The sequence below is a fragment of the Hypoxylon trugodes genome, assembly GCF_022578975.1.
Source record: "Hypoxylon trugodes strain CBS 135444 unplaced genomic scaffold F4822scaffold_4, whole genome shotgun sequence".
NCBI classification, from domain to species: Eukaryota; Fungi; Ascomycota; class Sordariomycetes; order Xylariales; family Hypoxylaceae; genus Hypoxylon; species Hypoxylon trugodes.
This window is the reverse complement of record NW_026250019.1, coordinates 3,558,737-3,575,538: the sequence shown is the minus strand read 5'-3', so window position 1 is coordinate 3,575,538 and position 16,802 is coordinate 3,558,737. Positions and strand designations below refer to the sequence as shown.

General features: G+C 47.4%; 6 protein-coding genes across 6 annotated transcripts; 3 read left to right on the top strand and 3 right to left on the bottom strand.

Annotated features, from left to right (window-relative positions):
• The first annotated feature begins 93 nt into the window (after nucleotides 1–93).
• On the top strand, nucleotides 94–1,732 carry F4822DRAFT_401544 (uncharacterized protein). The gene has a single exon (XM_051457961.1). The coding sequence runs from the start codon at nucleotides 689–691 to the stop codon at nucleotides 1,508–1,510; it is 822 nt and encodes a 273-aa protein (XP_051316094.1). The 5' UTR covers nucleotides 94–688; the 3' UTR covers nucleotides 1,511–1,732.
• Nucleotides 1,733–1,749: 17 nt separating this feature from the next.
• On the bottom strand, nucleotides 1,750–3,336 carry F4822DRAFT_401543 (NAD(P)-binding protein). Its single transcript, XM_051457960.1, has 2 exons — nucleotides 2,211–3,336; nucleotides 1,750–2,149 (listed from the first exon to the last, which is right to left on the bottom strand). Exons 1-2 carry the CDS (start codon nucleotides 3,128–3,130, stop codon nucleotides 2,026–2,028), a joined length of 1,044 nt encoding a protein of 347 aa, XP_051316093.1. The 5' UTR covers nucleotides 3,131–3,336; the 3' UTR covers nucleotides 1,750–2,025.
• Nucleotides 3,337–3,794: 458 nt separating this feature from the next.
• F4822DRAFT_428656 (uncharacterized protein) lies at nucleotides 3,795–5,529 on the top strand (the record flags this gene model as incomplete). Its single annotated transcript, XM_051460947.1, has 4 exons — nucleotides 3,795–3,819; nucleotides 3,879–4,199; nucleotides 4,307–4,727; nucleotides 4,779–5,529. The coding sequence occupies 4 exons, from the start codon at nucleotides 3,795–3,797 to the stop codon at nucleotides 5,527–5,529; spliced, it is 1,518 nt and encodes a 505-aa protein (XP_051316092.1).
• Nucleotides 5,530–5,805: 276 nt separating this feature from the next.
• Nucleotides 5,806–8,873, bottom strand: F4822DRAFT_232499 (uncharacterized protein). Its single transcript, XM_051454156.1, has 2 exons — nucleotides 8,113–8,873; nucleotides 5,806–8,059 (listed from the first exon to the last, which is right to left on the bottom strand). Exons 1-2 carry the CDS (start codon nucleotides 8,578–8,580, stop codon nucleotides 6,083–6,085), a joined length of 2,445 nt encoding a protein of 814 aa, XP_051316091.1. The 5' UTR covers nucleotides 8,581–8,873; the 3' UTR covers nucleotides 5,806–6,082.
• Nucleotides 8,874–12,806: 3,933 nt separating this feature from the next.
• Nucleotides 12,807–14,344, top strand: F4822DRAFT_232433 (NAD(P)-binding protein). The gene is made up of 4 exons (XM_051454154.1): nucleotides 12,807–13,199; nucleotides 13,256–13,503; nucleotides 13,601–13,880; nucleotides 13,932–14,344. Exons 1-4 carry the CDS (start codon nucleotides 13,163–13,165, stop codon nucleotides 14,186–14,188), a joined length of 822 nt encoding a protein of 273 aa, XP_051316090.1. The 5' UTR covers nucleotides 12,807–13,162; the 3' UTR covers nucleotides 14,189–14,344.
• Nucleotides 14,345–14,449: 105 nt separating this feature from the next.
• Nucleotides 14,450–16,656, bottom strand: F4822DRAFT_232449 (cell division control protein Cdc6). Its single transcript, XM_051454155.1, has 3 exons — nucleotides 16,411–16,656; nucleotides 16,160–16,357; nucleotides 14,450–16,103 (listed from the first exon to the last, which is right to left on the bottom strand). Exons 1-3 carry the CDS (start codon nucleotides 16,457–16,459, stop codon nucleotides 14,509–14,511), a joined length of 1,842 nt encoding a protein of 613 aa, XP_051316089.1. The 5' UTR covers nucleotides 16,460–16,656; the 3' UTR covers nucleotides 14,450–14,508.
• Between the last annotated feature and the right edge of the window lie 146 nt (nucleotides 16,657–16,802).

The following is a 16,802-nucleotide window of genomic DNA, read 5'->3' as shown; positions in this document are numbered from 1 at the left end:
TTAGCACATGTCGGTGCTAAAATTGACATTAGCCTTAGCCCTAGCCATGAATTTAATTGCTCAACGCTCAGTTGGACTTACTCTAGAATAAACAACAATTTGACAAGCCGACGACCGCCTATAGAAGAGGGCACGACGACAGCATAATACCATACTATTATCTAAACAATCTCTACCCTGAGTAACTCTTTTCCTTTGCTCAAATCGTATATTTTAACTAACAAAACGAACAATAAGATTACCTACATAACATACGTCGCGGCCCAACTAGTTGATGAAGACACATTATGCTCCTCACCCACCTAGGGCTCATTGGGTTTATCCCGTGGATGAGTCCAAATGGCGATCAAGTTCTGGAGCGAACGATAAACAATGATTAGTTCATGAATACTTCGTCTGTTTCAAAACGATGATTCTGTATCGATACTCAATACCTAGTATTCGCTGTTCGGCAACTCATCACCATGTTTTGCCTACTCCCAGAGGTGTATAAAGCCCGAGCCAGCCCTCAAGAAGTCGTTTATCATCATCGTACTCACTCTTTATCCTAAGCAAGTATCTAGAGTTCCTATTATCATTCTACGAAAAACTTCAGATAACCTACCAAGCCTCCTTTTTCGGCTTTATTTTTCTGATTCTTAATCGGCTACTCTACTCATACTCTAGCTTCATTGTCATATCAAGGGTTATGGACGCTCAACAAAGAGTCAACGGCCCCGCCAACGGGAACCCCCGCCCGGGCAGCCCAATGCCGGTAACTGGAGCCCCTCTGCTTCCGGGAGTACCAGAAGGTACTTACACCGGAACTGTTGCCGGCCCACCACCAGGTCTCGTACGAGTCACGCAGCCTAAACAGGTAACCTACCAGGTATACCACAACGAGCTAAGAGGTCGCAGTCGTTTCCTTAGAAACGAACACGCTCCCTTATTCGGCGACATCGCCAAGTTCTTATCCACAGGGCATGACATTTACGGTAATCGTATCATATTGAACTTGACGTGTGACATCTGCCGCACCGAACAACTCGAGGTGCCGCCCACGGTAACCCCCTCCCGGCGGCCCGGTGAGCACAATCGGCTCGAGCAAATGCTTGTACTACCCTGTGGGCATTTCTTCGGCTTCACGTGCATGCAGGCATGGATCGCTGCCTGTAAGGACAGAAACGCAGTCCCGAACTGTCCTGCATGTAGGTTCGACCTATGCTACCCAGAGTGTGATCACGATATCCGCCTTCTACCGTACATGCCCGACTTACCCCGGGAAATACAGGTCCCCATGACAATCCCAGAGGGCGGAGCTATCCCGGCGCACTGCGAACACTGCCGCCTCCAGTACGTCGCGATGCTATCTCGGACGTTGGCTGACACTTGCTTCCCCGCAGCCCCGGATGCTGTGTTCAGGAACCCCGACCGGTGTGGGCCGGTGCAGTTTGAGGCTGCAAGCATGCACTTTCACCAGACTGTTATGGATACGTACCTTGAGTCTAATAGTAGGGTATTTACATGGTGAGTGATCAATATGATTAGGATCTAAGGTACGTGCCCAGGTGGGCATTGGAAATTAGAGCGGAGCCGAGATCAATATCTCTACCATGAGTTGCATTTTCATGCATTATAGTTCACTACCTACCTAGGTGGGAGCTAGTTATCTACTCAAGTTTCCTTTAGGGATTGCGTCAGATTATATCCAGGTAGGGTAAAAGTTAAGTCTCGGGAATAGTATCAATGAATAAAAGGCGAGTTATCAAATAATAATGAATGTGTTTTATTGTGCATTTGCTTGAAAGCTATTGTTTAACGTCGTGATCATCTAATGGATTGTAAGATTGTTATGGATCTTAGAGTCACCCTATCGTACCAAACCTAACATAAGAATACGACGACTGACGAAAGGAATACCCACTATGTAAAAAACATATAAAAACAATGTAGCTGTGGCTGGAAGAGTATTGTGTAAACGAATACGGATACGGACACCATCACCACTCCCCGCCAAGCGCCTAAATTATCCTAGGGCAAGACATCTCACAGCTTCTTCATCGACTCCAAAATACCACTTACACCAGCAAACGATAATTCATCCATAGTCTCCCGCCACAACTTATCCGCAGCGTCCCTTCCTTCGGGGGTATACAAGAAAGAATTGTACCTGAAGTTCAGATTAATAAGCGTTTATAAAAGGGGCACCACCCACACAAGCTCAAACTTACGGCGCAATCTTCCAACTCATAATGAACGAACCATGGCTCTCCTTCCCCTTCACTAAAGCCGCATCCAAATACGTCGACGCACCATCGGCCACGTTCCTCGCCGCCGCCGCAGCGAATGCAGCCATAAGGGGCTTTATCAAGATATTAACATCGCGGCTTAGCCCCGTACCCTTGACGAAGCCAGGACAGACTAAGTTCACGATGACGTCGTCCGCGGATACATAGTCGATGAGCTTGTATGCGAACATTTGCATGAGCACTTTTGAGGTGTTGTATTGCTTGTCGGTGTAATTGGCAAAGGCCTTAGGGTCATCTAGAGCGGCTAGGAGGGACTTGTGGCCATTGATCGTTGGCAGTGGTGCGGTGAGTGCTAAGGCCGCATTGATAATGGTTAAGCGACCAGGTGTACCGGCTGGCGACCTCGCTTTTAGGATGGGGAGGAGAAGAATAGCGAGAAATACGGTTGATAGGTAATTGACCTGCAGAATTTCCTCATGGCCGGTTGATGCTACGGTTCCATACTTCATCTTGATTAAGCCGGCATTCAGGATGACTATATCAAGACGGTGGACTTCATTTTCAACACGTCGGACGAAATCCTGAATGGAATCATATCGGGTCATATCCAGTAACATAACCTCAATTATTGCCTTCGGGAACTTGGTTCGGAGCTTAGCGGCAGCATCTTCACCTTTCGCGTTATTTCGAACTGCGATAATCAGATGAGATAGCTTCAATGCAAGCATCTGCTTGGCAGCCTCAAACCCCAAGCCGGTATTCGCTCCGGTAATGATAGCAACTTTCCCGGTCAGATCGGTTGTCGCTGGTGGTCTGTCTGGTTTGGTACAGAATTGATTCTTAACAAAGACGTTGGGAAAGAATGGAACATCCAATGGTGGTAAATCTTTCGATGAAGCCATAGTGAGTAAGTTATAGTGAGTTGTAGTGCTATTTTATCTTTTAATCTTGATAGGGTATTTGAGAGCGCGATGCAAGATGCTGATTCTCATTGACACGACAGAAAAGACCTGCCATCTTATATACTATAAATGAAGCCATGATTGTGTTGATATTTCCGAAATCCGTAGCTCTATGTAATGAGGCTGTCCTGTCTTGATGATGTTACGGTTAAGTTCAGCGATTGAAATCGGCAAGAGAATCTGTTAGTTCATTAAGAAATATTTAGCCAATCAGAGCTCAAGGAAATCGTAGCGTAGCATTTATTCCAGCCCTACATCGAAGCCATACCCGAAATGGAAAACAATCTCTAGATAAGCTTAACCTTGATTGGTTTAGTGCTGGCTTATACAGTGAGATCATGTCCCCTATACGTAGCTTGCGTAGACCCCTAATTATTAACTAAATCGAGTCATTCAAGCGCCTATTTATTCTTCTTTATGCCTCTTTCAATTGATTGTTTTCCCTTCTGGGAATACAATCTTTATATCGCTCCTTCGGGTACCTGACTTATCTAGGAATACAATCTGAATGCCGAATTCCGGTCGTACATATTCGAATTTACAGCCGAAGTTACTAGCTAAATTCGATAATCTCCGCCTAGAAACTCCGGTTATTTCCAGCGCCATGGCGCCGGCCGCTAGCGGTTCAGGTGAGCTATGCGCTATAAGTTGCCATGACCAAATCTCACATTTATATCCCATTGAATAGATGGCTTGCCTTTCATAGTGTCGACAAGCACCAAAAAGGCTGACCCCGAACTACGAAAGTTCATCAGGAGCCATGTAATGGTAGGGAAGAACCGAGGGAAGACCCTTGGGCCTAGAGCCAAAAGGGACAAGAAATCAAAGGAACCAGATACTACAACAGAGAAAAGTGATGTCACCTCAAGTATGGATGATATATATATTGAGAACAGGATATTACTCTCAGCAAGCCTACGTGCCATCCCTAAGAGAGTTGGTACCAACACATCGTTTATTCAATTTGCGGATACCGTGGAACAGTCTGCTATCAATACTATCATGGAGTGTAAGTGTTAAGTTCAATGTATAGCGAGCACTGCTTCCATCTTCTCATACACAACCCCCTTCATCTCCCAGTATTTAGAGTTATCAGTCTCACCCCATTCCTTCTAGTCTCCAGCCAAGCCAAGAAAGCCATGTTCCCTCTAGAAACATGCATAAACTTCGGCCCCAAAGACCTAGCATACATCGAGGCCCTCACCATCGACGCGGCGTACCTCCACGCCATGGCATTCTCAACGCAGATCTACTTCGACCTACGACCAGGCCGACAAGATCGGAAGTCATCAGCATATATGCACGTGGCCAAGACGCTGCAGCTGCTGCGCGAGAGGCTAGACAATGCCGAATTGGATATAAGTAAATCATGGTTCACGACAACCGCGGTAATCATGTGCCTCGCCTTCTATGCACACGTCATGGGTGAGGTCCAGACGGCTAGACATCACATGCAAGGCCTTCGCAAAATCGTCGATATGAAAGGCGAACTATCAGCTCTTCGAGGAAACATAAAGCAACTCCTCGAAATGTTCAGGTAACCCAACTCCCTTTCCACACCCCTCTCCACACAAACTAACCCCTGTAGGTGCGACATAGGCATAGCCCTGCACAGCGGCACCAAACCCCTATTCTTCGCCAATCCCCTCCGCGAACCCTTTTGGCCGTACCCCCTCTACGCCGGCTACAACACGCACCCCCTACACCCCATCCCCCCCTCCGACGAACTCTTCCTCTCCACCCTCGACCCCCTTCTATCAACCCCCTGGCTCGAACTCCGCAAATTCAGCGCCCTCGTAAACCGCGCGCACTCGACCGGACGCAAGATGCCAAAAGACTACCTCCTAGACGCCATGGCCTCAACCACGTACCGACTCATCCACAAACCCCCTTCGCCGCGGGGTTCACTAGATGAAGCCGTGCGTCTCGGCTTACTAGCTTTCGCGTCGACGCTATTCCTGCAATGGGTCGGTGTCCGGCAACCACAAACACATTTCCCGATTTCGTACCAAGAGGCGCTTGCCAACCTTGAGTTCCCAGATCCCAATCCCAATAACAGTGATAATGAGAACGGTGGCGATAACCCTAAGCCCATATCTCCACGCCTACTCCTCTGGCTCCTAACCGTGGGCGCGGTATCTGTGTTCAGCGAAGTCGATTGCGCCACGTGGCTAAACCCATGGTTACTTGTTAACATCGAATTATGCGGCGTGCGCTCCTGGTCTGATATGCAAGAAGTATTGCATTCGTTCATGTGGGTTGGGTTATTACATGATGTGCCGGGAAAGATGGTTTATGATTCCGCTATATCGTCAAGTCTAACTTTAGGACTTCAATGACGATTCACTGCGAGCAGTATTAGCATATTCCCCTAGGAAAAAATAGACGAATCATGGGTCTTGAAGGGAATAGTCCGACGACAAATATTTAGGGATGGCTTCTTAATAATATTAAAAGTCAAGGAGCTCGAAACAAGCGGGATGGCGACGATGACGGACCTAGACAGTTCATTCAAACGTGCTCGCAGCTTCGGCCGGCATTATCGGGCAGCCTCTACATATCAGCAATTCAGTAGGTCGCAGTCATGGATTGCAAATATTTGTGGATATTCAATAAGCCTTTTTTGATCCATCCCACGACCGATATATACAACCAAATCTCCGCCATAATCCTTTCGGAGAGTGTATGTAGATTGTTAAATAATAAATAATTCCAAATCGCTATTTTAATGCAGGTCGTTCATCGGATCAGATGCAAAACTGCCCTATAATGCAATATACAAAGCAAAGTGTCGACGGAGTCGAATTCCGTTCCGAACCATCAATTGTGACTGGATATCTACAAAAAACATCCAAAATCCAAAATAAGAGGCTTATCATACTGCAATATTCATTACCGCTCGTACTTTGGTAACGGCTCTGAGCCTGTGTGTCGCTGGGAAGGTCCGGCGATATCGTGGTAGGGATCTCGAGCTTCGTAGTCGTGGTTATCATTGAAGACTGGGGCTGTTGGCTCCAGACCCTGCGATTGGCCGAGAGGAGGCGCCGACGGCCCACTACTCTCATAGTCTTCGGGGACGTCAGGAGGGGCACTAGCCTCCTGAAGCAACCGACGACGTTCAAGCTCTTGCTTGTCATCGGCATGCGACGTTGAGTGACCTGTTGGTGTCAGATCCCCCAGTGTGGGAGCCGATGGCCCTTCATTCTCTGGGGTCGGCAATAAAGCCTGGGCATCTGAATCGTCGACGTTATCTGCTGGAGCGGAAAGGTCGCCTGGGGCAGATGGTTGTGAAGGTCCAGCTTCCGAATCAGAAGGCTGTTGAGGTGGAAGTGGTGCTGACGGCGGCTGGCTTGGTAACAGTCTTTGCTCGGCTTGTCGTACCCGCTCCTTCTCTGATAACTCACTATCCCTAGGCAATTCTGGTGGCGGTATATAAACCGGGGCGTGTGATTCTCGATCTTGAAAGTCGTAATATGATGTTTGAGGAGACGCACCAGGTGGCAAATAATTCTGGGGCGACGGCTCGAGTTGTCCCGAAACGTAGTCCCCGCTGTAATTGTTCTCATCATATTCATTGTGCCAAGTATAATCCGGTTCACCATTCTCCGCATCGCCAGCCTCATTAGGAGGTGCATGCACTGTCAGTGTGGGGCGCACAACGGACTTGCCCCGTGTGCGGCTCGAATCCATAGTCCCGACGACAACCTCGAATGATACTGAGATGACACCTTTTTCGCGCCTTAGATGATCGGTGTCCACGATCGTACCGTTCCAATTTGCAAGACGCTTCAGATCATATGACCCGACCGCTGCGGCAGGATTGCCACCTGGAACACCCAATGAAGCCAACCTACTTGGTTGTTGCGAACTTCCAGTCGACTGACCAGCAAGCTTGCCTCCTAGGTCCAATACGACTTCAACATGGTACTTGAAACTGATGAGGCCCCCGGGAACATTCCTTATACTCGGAAATACATCCTCCGGGACTCTGACAGATGTCGTGATATTTGCCGAGAGTGTAGCAGGATCGATGATAAGTGGCGCGACCGCTTGCGACAGGTCCTTTCGGAATACGCTACAAGAACCAGCGGAGGATAAGGACAACCCTCCGAGGCCAGTTCTCGACCTTGGATAATAGTCCTCGCGTTCTAGCCGCTTGGCTTCCTCTTTAGATAAGTCCGTGGTGAATAAAGATATCGGCGGTGAGTAGTCGACTCGACCCTGGCGGTAAAGTGTGACAATGATGCCATGCATACTTTTCATACGACGGTTATGTTCGATTCGAATCTTTACCGGCAGTATGTCTCCAGGTAGACAACCTCCTTTGAGCAGTTCAACCGTAGCAGTAATCTCTCTGCCATCACCTCCGGATAACTTACTTGCTGCAACGGATTCAGCACTTGCACCAGCGGCTCTAACACTATTAGAGCCGCTGTTATTGCTTATAGCACTATCCCCGCTAATTTCGCTTTGCAAGTCACCCGTCGTTAAATCGCTCCGCAATGGACTCCGAGGTAGATGGCTTCCGCCCGGTCCGGCTGTGGTTGTGACTTCGGCGAGACTGACGGAACTGCCGGTAGAATTTTCATTCACCCTGGTAGAATCCAAATCCGACGCTGGTTCTTGGGTTTCTATCGACAGTGGTCCTTGTTTGGCAGTCGATGCGACGGGTGGTGCCAGCTTCTTTTTCTTTTTGGGTCTCCTGCGTAACGTTTGCATGCATACTTTCCGCTCATGTGGGGGTCCAAGCAAGCCTATATCCACCTTCTCGACGAGCGCTACTTTTGTCTCACAGCTGGATGTCGCGGCAATGGAGGTTGGTCTCGTTAAAGTAGCAGTGACCATATAAGAGATGGTCCCTCTCTCAAACTGTAAAACCCAGTATTAGTATAATCCATTAATAGTAGGGGCGGCGCACATACATCAATACTACTGGGAAGTCCTTTAGAAGGAAATATCAGATCAAATTCAAACTCAAATCTAGTCGGTTTCAGCCTCCCTTCACCGCATAGAACTTGTTCGTCTTGAAATAGCGAGGCGACCCCGTTGCCAAAGTATCTGACATTTCGGTTTTTCTCGTGGGAAATAATGGCCGGGTTGATATTGCTAAGCTGGGCGCCCGCGCCCGCATGCTTGTAAACGCGAACGAAGCCATGCAAAGCAACAGTAAGGTGTGTTATGCGGATAGGCTTGACAACGGAGAGGATGATATGACCCCTAACATGGTCGCCGGCAGAGTATTGGCGGTGAGGTTCTTGAAGGCGAACGTGAAAATCGGCTAGGTTTCGTGTTCGAGATCGAAGCGGAGAGGTCAGGCGCGAGAAAAAGGAGGGCTTTGAAGGCGAGTCGTCGAGCGACACGTTAGTTGCTTTATCGGCGTCGGAACCCATTTATTCGGCTTGTCTCAATTGACAACGACGTGCGTGCCTCGCATGACACCACACGAGGCTCGTCGTCAACCGTCCTTTCATCCAATATGTTATAAGGTCGAAGCGGGAGATGAGATCACGCGGGGAGTGGTCGGGTCGAGCTTCGCGTGGTGGTTCGGAAGCGCCAGTAGGGATGGCGGTCGGACGATGGAAGGATTGGCGGGGGCAAGCCAAGGCGACAACGGGGAAAAGTCGAGGACCCCTATAGGAGCCCTATAACTAGGACGTCTCTACAATTCAAGGACGACAAGCTTGGAAATATGGCCAGTTGGAATTGGCTTTCGGAAGGGTTTACTAAGATCTTGGGTGTTGCATGTGCCAAGCTGTGGGAGAGGCTTGGTAAAGAAGGGAACTTGGGATTAGGGACGGCTGCCAAGAGATGGACCTCCAGCTTTTATCATTATTAATAGATAAAATCGTTAAGGGTGTTAGGGGTGTTAGGCCATGCTAAGTAGTGCTAAGCGTATTAAAATGCGTTAAGGTCGTTAGGGGGTATTTTGTGCAGGTTGTCACTTCTTACCCCAGGCCGCCTGGCTGCCCAGTCAATTTTAGCACTTTTGTGTAATGCTAAACTCAATTCTGCTCTTTCTATTGCCCGTTACCCGTCGCTGCCGTTGATGCTGACTGCAGGTGACTGATTGAGTCGCGTAAATTTGGGGTTTTAAAATTCGGGTAGGTACATCCATAAATTGAGCCCAACCATTAAAAAAAATACGGGAATCCGTTAGAAATAAAGAGAGAGGGAAACCCCAACAGTAATAAAGTACCTAGGTACCTAGATACTTAAGGTGAGTTTTATGTAAGTGTGGATGCACTTGACTTGTGTACATACATGTACCTACAGGGAGTTATCCCACTCAAAAACAAAACTCGAAACTCAAGTTGAGTGGGGTCCGATTATGTATGTACATGTCACAAACAGACGGGTACTTGCAGACAAGAGACGTAAGTAGAATAACCCTCCAATCCTATTCCTTTGCATAGCGAGAGCCGAGAAACAATCCAATATCCATACGCCTCAAGATGCGACACGCCGTATAAATTGGAACGGTCAGGTACTAGAATCAGCGGGTAACCGGCCACTTATCGAAACGTCAAAGTCCCGACAACAAAATGGCCGGGACGATACAACAACTAGCGCGAATACGTACATATTTGTACCCAATGTATAACGACTAAAATGAAACTCAATCGCGGAAGAAAAAGAATAAATCACCCTATGATTGGATTAGATTAGACGGAGGTTTATACCTTCGGGTGTGAGACAGTTCAGCATATTCTTCCCATGATCAACTCAACTAGTAATGGTCTTAGTAAATGAAGAAACGTATGCTCGAGCCGCAGTACACTAACACCAAGTATTTCGTGCGAAATCTTACATTTTACCTACCTGCCTACCCGAACGAAGAGATACGAAATTCGGTAGCGTTAAAGAAGAAAAGATCTTCTCCTCTCGTACATATTGTAGATCGCTTAGAAGATTACGTGTGAAATCGAAAAATCGATAGGTCTCAAAATACGCCATCCGGCTACGGATGTGGTTCGGTGCCATTGAAAATCGGGAGCTGAATCCGGCAAGCCGCGTAAGAGGTCTGAAGGCGCAGCGCAGCGCAGCACAACATATGCTACTTGCTGTATGTATGTGCTCAGTGTTGGTGTTAGCCATCGGAGTTCCGGAGTTTCAAGTTACAATTCTTTCTCAACTCGGATGTACTCCAGCTACATGCATTCGCTAAACAATACCTCTGTGTGATGTCTCTTGTTGCTTCTGGCCGGCCCTGCTCTCCGTTTCCGCGCATCATGAGGACGTACCGAAATTCGTCACGGTAGCTACAGGCGCTAAAGGCGCTCCACGGTAAAACGTAAAAAGGTCTCATGATGATAGATCAGGTTATACTTTCAATCCCAGCCCCGTCACCTCTCGGTGTATTCTGAAGCGAACTAAGGGGAAGCTGTAGGAATAGTTCATATACTACTGTATAATCCTAACTTTTAAAGTCTAAGTGAAATTGTCCGGCGTCTTAACAAAATCAAACAAGCTTTCTGTCCAAGTAAGGCTTAGCTTGTCGGCAGCTAACCGAAAAGGACGGTCCATGCATTACCGGGTACCCTAGCTTCCCATGAGCGCCGCCAAGGTCTCTTCGGTCTAGGCCCAAACTAACCTTTATTGTCAGTTACACCACGTCCAAGGGTATCAAAAGAACCCCGCGAAGAAGTCAAGTACCTAGGTACTCGCTAATATTGATATTCTATTTTCCTACATGCATCGCAATATATTTCAGTCTTGAATAGAGTTGTCGTATGTCAAGGGTGCGAATATTGCTTCATTCATATATGAAAACCACCAGAAGTTTGGGGATTATCCGGTCTTATCTTTCATACTTCACCATCAAGCTTCGGGAACTAACCGCAAAGCTACGCTAGGTAAGTACTTATCCAGATGGTTTCAGTCATTACTTTCAACGGGATCACGATTCACTCGTGCCACGTTCTACGTCATTATTGTCGTTCGATTCAGAATAGATTCGGTAGTTGAAGAATTACGGAAGAATCCTTAGAATCAAATGTGGCATAAAATATAGAATTCTTACTTAATGAGACTCGCCAAGGGTTCTCGAATAGTAGCACAACTTAACCAACACCAGAGTTACATTTCCATAAGCCTAGGTGATCCAGAAATAGTAGATTGCCCTCGAGAATTAAAACCAAGATCTGTACGTATATGATTATGCTATCCACTTTAAACCGCTGAAGATTCGCTTTTTAGTAAAGGTTAACTCCGATCCTTTATAGTTCTCGTTGTTAGTTACTAACATATATGTACCTATGGAAAGCCTACTGATTGATCAGATGGCAGCATATTATGCGCCAACAGCCAGTGCTATCTGCGCTAAGCTGCGATGCTCAGTTACCGCTGAACTATCAGATGGGTTTAAAGTTAACTAGATAACCGCAGGGAGGCTTTTGAGGCTGAGCCTCTTAATATTAAACCTATTAACATATATGCCTAAATTCTCATAGACGATATAGCATTGAAACGACTTTGCCATAGAAACATTCGTTTACCGTCAGTTCTAACCCCTCCCTCGCCGACCATCCATTAGACAATGCCAGAAACCAACAGACATTTCGTTTAAATATAGACTTCGGAATGATAAGCCTCGAAAAGAGTCTGATGATAAATATGCCTTCGTTGCACTAACAAAAACGTGGTAGAAGTCACAGTAGAATAGTTTCGTTAGGTTACGTTCATACTTCATAATATAAAGGAAGACTTTATCAAGGCAGTATGGAGTTTCGTATTAGTATCAGCCCTTACAGACAAGTTTCGACCCAAGCCTCTCGCGGCGACCCATTATAGCGGTACAAAGTATCGTGATAATTCAACATCGCCATTGCGACAGATATAGATGCCCGACTACAAGGATATTGGACTATATTTGAATTGAGGTATTGTGTATACGAAGGATTATACTCATGGAACTATCCTTACACGCATGTTCGAGGGGATAGTTAAAATGACCTAAAAGGGGGCAATCTCGATATTTAGCATGGCGCCAGCCCCCTAAATCACAGGCTCAGCTAGAGTGGGGGGCTAATGTGACAGTATGCAAGACAGCTAAAGAAGCTAGAATCATCTAGGATTATAGCACTACTTAGGTAAGCCAAGACACGGGATAAAGGCTATATCATTCCTTCAAGGCCCCCAAAACCCCCGAGACTCTAGCGTAAACCCGACCTATCACTCATCTCTGTAACGAAGTTATACTGATTTCAACCAACAAACCGTTCAGCTTAGGGGGTAGAGTAAGCAGGTTACTACCTATCTAAGTAGGTATCTAAGGAAACAATCATCTGTCTCAAACCAACATGCATAGTATAGGAGAAAATATTCAACTAATACTAACAGAAAAACCTGCTACTACCCTTGAGGTTACAACGTAGCCTTGGACTTGAAATTTGATTGATCCTTCGAACGACTTTCGCTCCGGAGCTATGGAGCCCCTCAATTCCTCCGGATCTGCAAAGATTCCAAGACGATATACCAAGATCGATACATTAATCTCATTTGAGATGTAATACGACTTACGTTACTCCGGGATACCGTCGCCGGGACCCATAAGAGGCGAACGAGCTGAAATACCTAGACTCTATCCCTTGCAACACGTGCATCAGGCGTGGTATAACAGCAGCCAGGATTCGCACCGCGGGGCAATCAAGAGTGAACAAATCAGAGATTCCAAATCTGTCGTTGGTGTTGGTAATAGCGGAAGTCGTGCAGATTAAAACGTGTGTCTGTAAGGGGCGCAGATAACATTCCTACTATGTGACTCGATCCTATTGCTACCCTAACCACGCCAACCCCCAAGGCAATAGGCCCTAATAAGCAGTATACCTTTTGGGTTGTTGCTTGCTGACCCCTCGGCTCTCTGAAGCTCAGCTAGCTCTATAAGAAGGTCATTCCCGTGAAACATAACACGCGCAATCTTTTTTCCTTCACGACCTCAACGCTAGACTTTTCAATTCAGACAAGCTCGAAACCATGGATATTACTGGAAATGCCTTCGTTACTGGTGGTGGTACGTAAATCATGCGGGAACCATTTTAGAACTCCATGAGCCCTAACATGTAATAGGAAGCGGTATTGGCAAAGCTACCACCATTGCCTTAGCTAAAGAAGGCGCCTCAGGGGTTCTCATAGCAGATCTTAACCTCAAAGCCGCGCAAGAAACAGTAGCTGAAGCTACAGCCGCCGCGACCAACCCCAAGTTCCGCGCGGAGGCGATCGAAGTCGATGTCTCAAAGGAAGATTCGGTTAAGAACGCCGTGGCGCATATGGTCAAGTCCTTCGGCCGTATCGATTACTGTGTACACAGCGCAGGTGTAAGTACCTACATACACCCCCAAGAACCTTCAAATCCATACCGACAAGGAAATACCGCAAAGACGATTCGTATTAACCATCCTTAAACCCCCAAAGATCCCCGTCCGAGTACCCGCCCTAATCTCCGACGACAACTTCCCCGAAGTGCGGGCACACCTAGACATAAACGTCTACGGCACATACCTAGTCCTAGGCCAAATTACAGCAGCGATGAAAGTCCAAGAACCAAAGCCGATCGACCCCAACCTCCCGCAGATAGGCAGCACCCGCGGCACAATCGTCAGTTTAGGCTCCGCAGCCTCGCTCCTCGCGCAACCGGGTTTAGTCCAATACGTCGGCGCAAAGCACGCCGTGCTCGGAATCGTGAAGACTGCTGGTAAGTACTTTGATATCTTTATCTTTTGAATAATTTGCTAACTTGCTGCAGCTATTGAGGGCGCCCCCATCGGCATCCGCGTAAACTGCATATGTCCAAGCTGGGTCGACACACCCATGCTAGCGCAGTGCAAGGAGGCAATCCCACAGTTCAACGAGGACACTATCACATACGGTATCCCGATGAACCGTATAGGTGCTGCTAAGGAGATCGCCGATGTGGCTCTTTTCCTAGTTAGCCCGAGATCTAGTTTCGTGACGGGTGCTATCGTGCCTGTTGATGGTGGTATGTCGATTAGCGTTAAATAAACACAAGTATCGATTATACTATGAAATATCCGCCTCTACGGCGACTATACCGTATGCGCTTCAATATACTCTACCCGCTTAATTCGGAACTCGCTGCTACTAGTATCATTCATAGCATCACTTGTAAAGCATTAAACACGAATTCCTTGCAATTGTTAATATTAATGCTGATCGCAAGTCTTCTTTTCTACATTATCAATTAACGCGTCCTCGTTAGACGTGAATCTCTTCCCCTAGGCTATAAACCAGCCTATAAACGCCGAAAATGCAACGCCATTTTCATGCAATACCATACCCATGCATTATGTGCCATACCATATCTAATCCAACGCCTCGCCGCTCAAAATGCTCTTCAGAATATCAGCACCGAGTCCTTCCACAGCTTGCTCCAACTCCTTCTCTCCCACGCAACTCGCCACTCTCTTCTCATCCGCCAATCCAACACCAGACCCGAACCCGTTCTTCTTTCCCCTTTTGCTTGGTGTCTGCAACATAGCCAGAGAACCTGTCTTTCCATCAACGGCAGAAACGAGTGATAAGGTCTCTAGACTTCCTATGACTTCCCGGAACTCGGAGCTCGACAAGGGATGCAGGACAGATTCTCGCGTACATAATAGGCAGTACGTGTCGAACAATATCTTGATCGTAGGGGCAACGGTCTGCGACTTGGTCGGCGTGGCTAGTACTGACGAAGCTCGGGACGCTCGATTTCGTTTCTCGAGTGCCATTAGGGAGCACAGAGCTGCTTTCTGTTGCAAATTTAAGGTCTTAAGTCGTTGACTCGTTCCGTTGCTAAAAGCAGCAGCCGTGATCTTATTGAGATGGGCTATGGTTACGCGAGGAGCCGTTTCCATTGTTAACCCTTTCAACGATTCCGCTAGCAGTGCCGAGGGGCTTCTTTCCGTGGATCGCTTAGGTGATGACATATTCACGTTCTCTCCTAGAGGCTTCTTGGATGGCGTGGCGAGAAGCATCGTTTCCTTAATCTCGGCTTCATGCTTTTGCTTTGTTTCCGCTTCCACAAGGTCAATAGCTCTCCGACAAATCTCAAATGCTTTTCGTAGGTCGCCCGTTTGGCTTGAGACTTTGCGAGAACAAAGCTCGATCGCAGCTGGATGGATGAATGGTAAAGGGCTGCCCTCGGGTACAAGGCTCTTAAGGCGGGTAGTAATTATAGTCTTGATCTGCGCTGCCGAGTAGGGTAGGAAAGGAAGTAGCTCCGGCTTTAGATTTCGAGACTTTAGGCGTGGGAGGAATCGATCCGTTAGGTCCAGCGCGTTCGCAATGCCAATCAACACAAGACGTGACGATTTCTGCATAGACCACTCGAATAATTGATATAGACTTTCCAAGTCTAGAGTGAGAATGTGGTCAATTTCGTCTAGAACCACCAAATAGACTTCGGTCGACTTCTTCCGTGGCATAAAGAGTTTTTGGACCGTTGTTGCCGCATCGCCTTCGGAAATATCGGGGTCGTCGCAAACCTGGTCTAGAAGTGTTCCGTAAAGATCCTTGGACGACTTTATGCTCATACAATTGACGTAAGCTTTCTTCACCGTCCCGTTCTCGACCAATTCTTGCGTAACTTCATTGATCATTGCACTCTTTCCCGTCCCCGGGGGACCGCTGACGTAGATGCATCCGCTAGGGTTCGGCTTCGAGCATCGTTGCAGGAACCCCTTAAGCTGCGCGCGTTCGTCGTCTCGTCCAATCAATTGACCCGGGTCGGCACTTCTAGAAAAGAGTTGACGGGCGTGGTGGTAGATGGTCTGAACGGCGGTAGGTGTGAGGGGTGTTTGTGGGAAGAGTCGCTTCGATATTCTCCCAGCCGACATGACCCGATGACGAGGAGTGACGGGTACCCTGGAAAGAGCATCTCGATGGCGCGGTGTACTCGGTGTAAGAGGAGAACATTCTAGTACAATGTTAGTTAAATTGGATCCCAATTGGCATAAAAGGAAGCTTCCTTACCCTGCTTAGTGATCTCTACACCGCGACCTCGTCGGGAAGGGGTGTTTTTGATGAGCGAGTCCTTCGCGACGTCTATTGTAATTAAATCATCGTCAAGATCGTCTCCGGTGACAGTTTCTTCGGGATCTACGTTCTCGTCGTTTTGTAAAGTGCTGCGAGTCTGTCGTCTTGTTCGTTTCGAAGGTGCATCTGCTACCTCTAGATTTATTGTCAGTTACTTCTCTTCGGTGATTGAACTGTATTCATCTTACCAATTTCTCTAGCACTCCTAGTTCTCTTTCCGAGAGTAGATCGCACCATCTTTACTTATGATAGTTTATCGAAAGGAAAGAAGAGATCACAGACGATAATCGATGGGTATGTTCAATGTAAAGTGTGCATTGAAGTTGTGCAGGAGGAGCATTGGGAGATGGAAATGGGGAAAAAGGTTTAAGATCAATTGAAATTAGCAAGGGAAAGAAAGTGACGCGGGTCCACAGTCACAGCGCTCGGAACGCGTAAAGGTCGCGTTAAGTGGTTTCAACGCGGATCACCCCCTAGAGTTCGCGCTAAAAGCTGGCTGGTTAGTGGGGCGCAGGTTGCTACAGACACGCGACCTTACAATCACGCACTAATCTTGTACTAATCCCATACTAACACACTG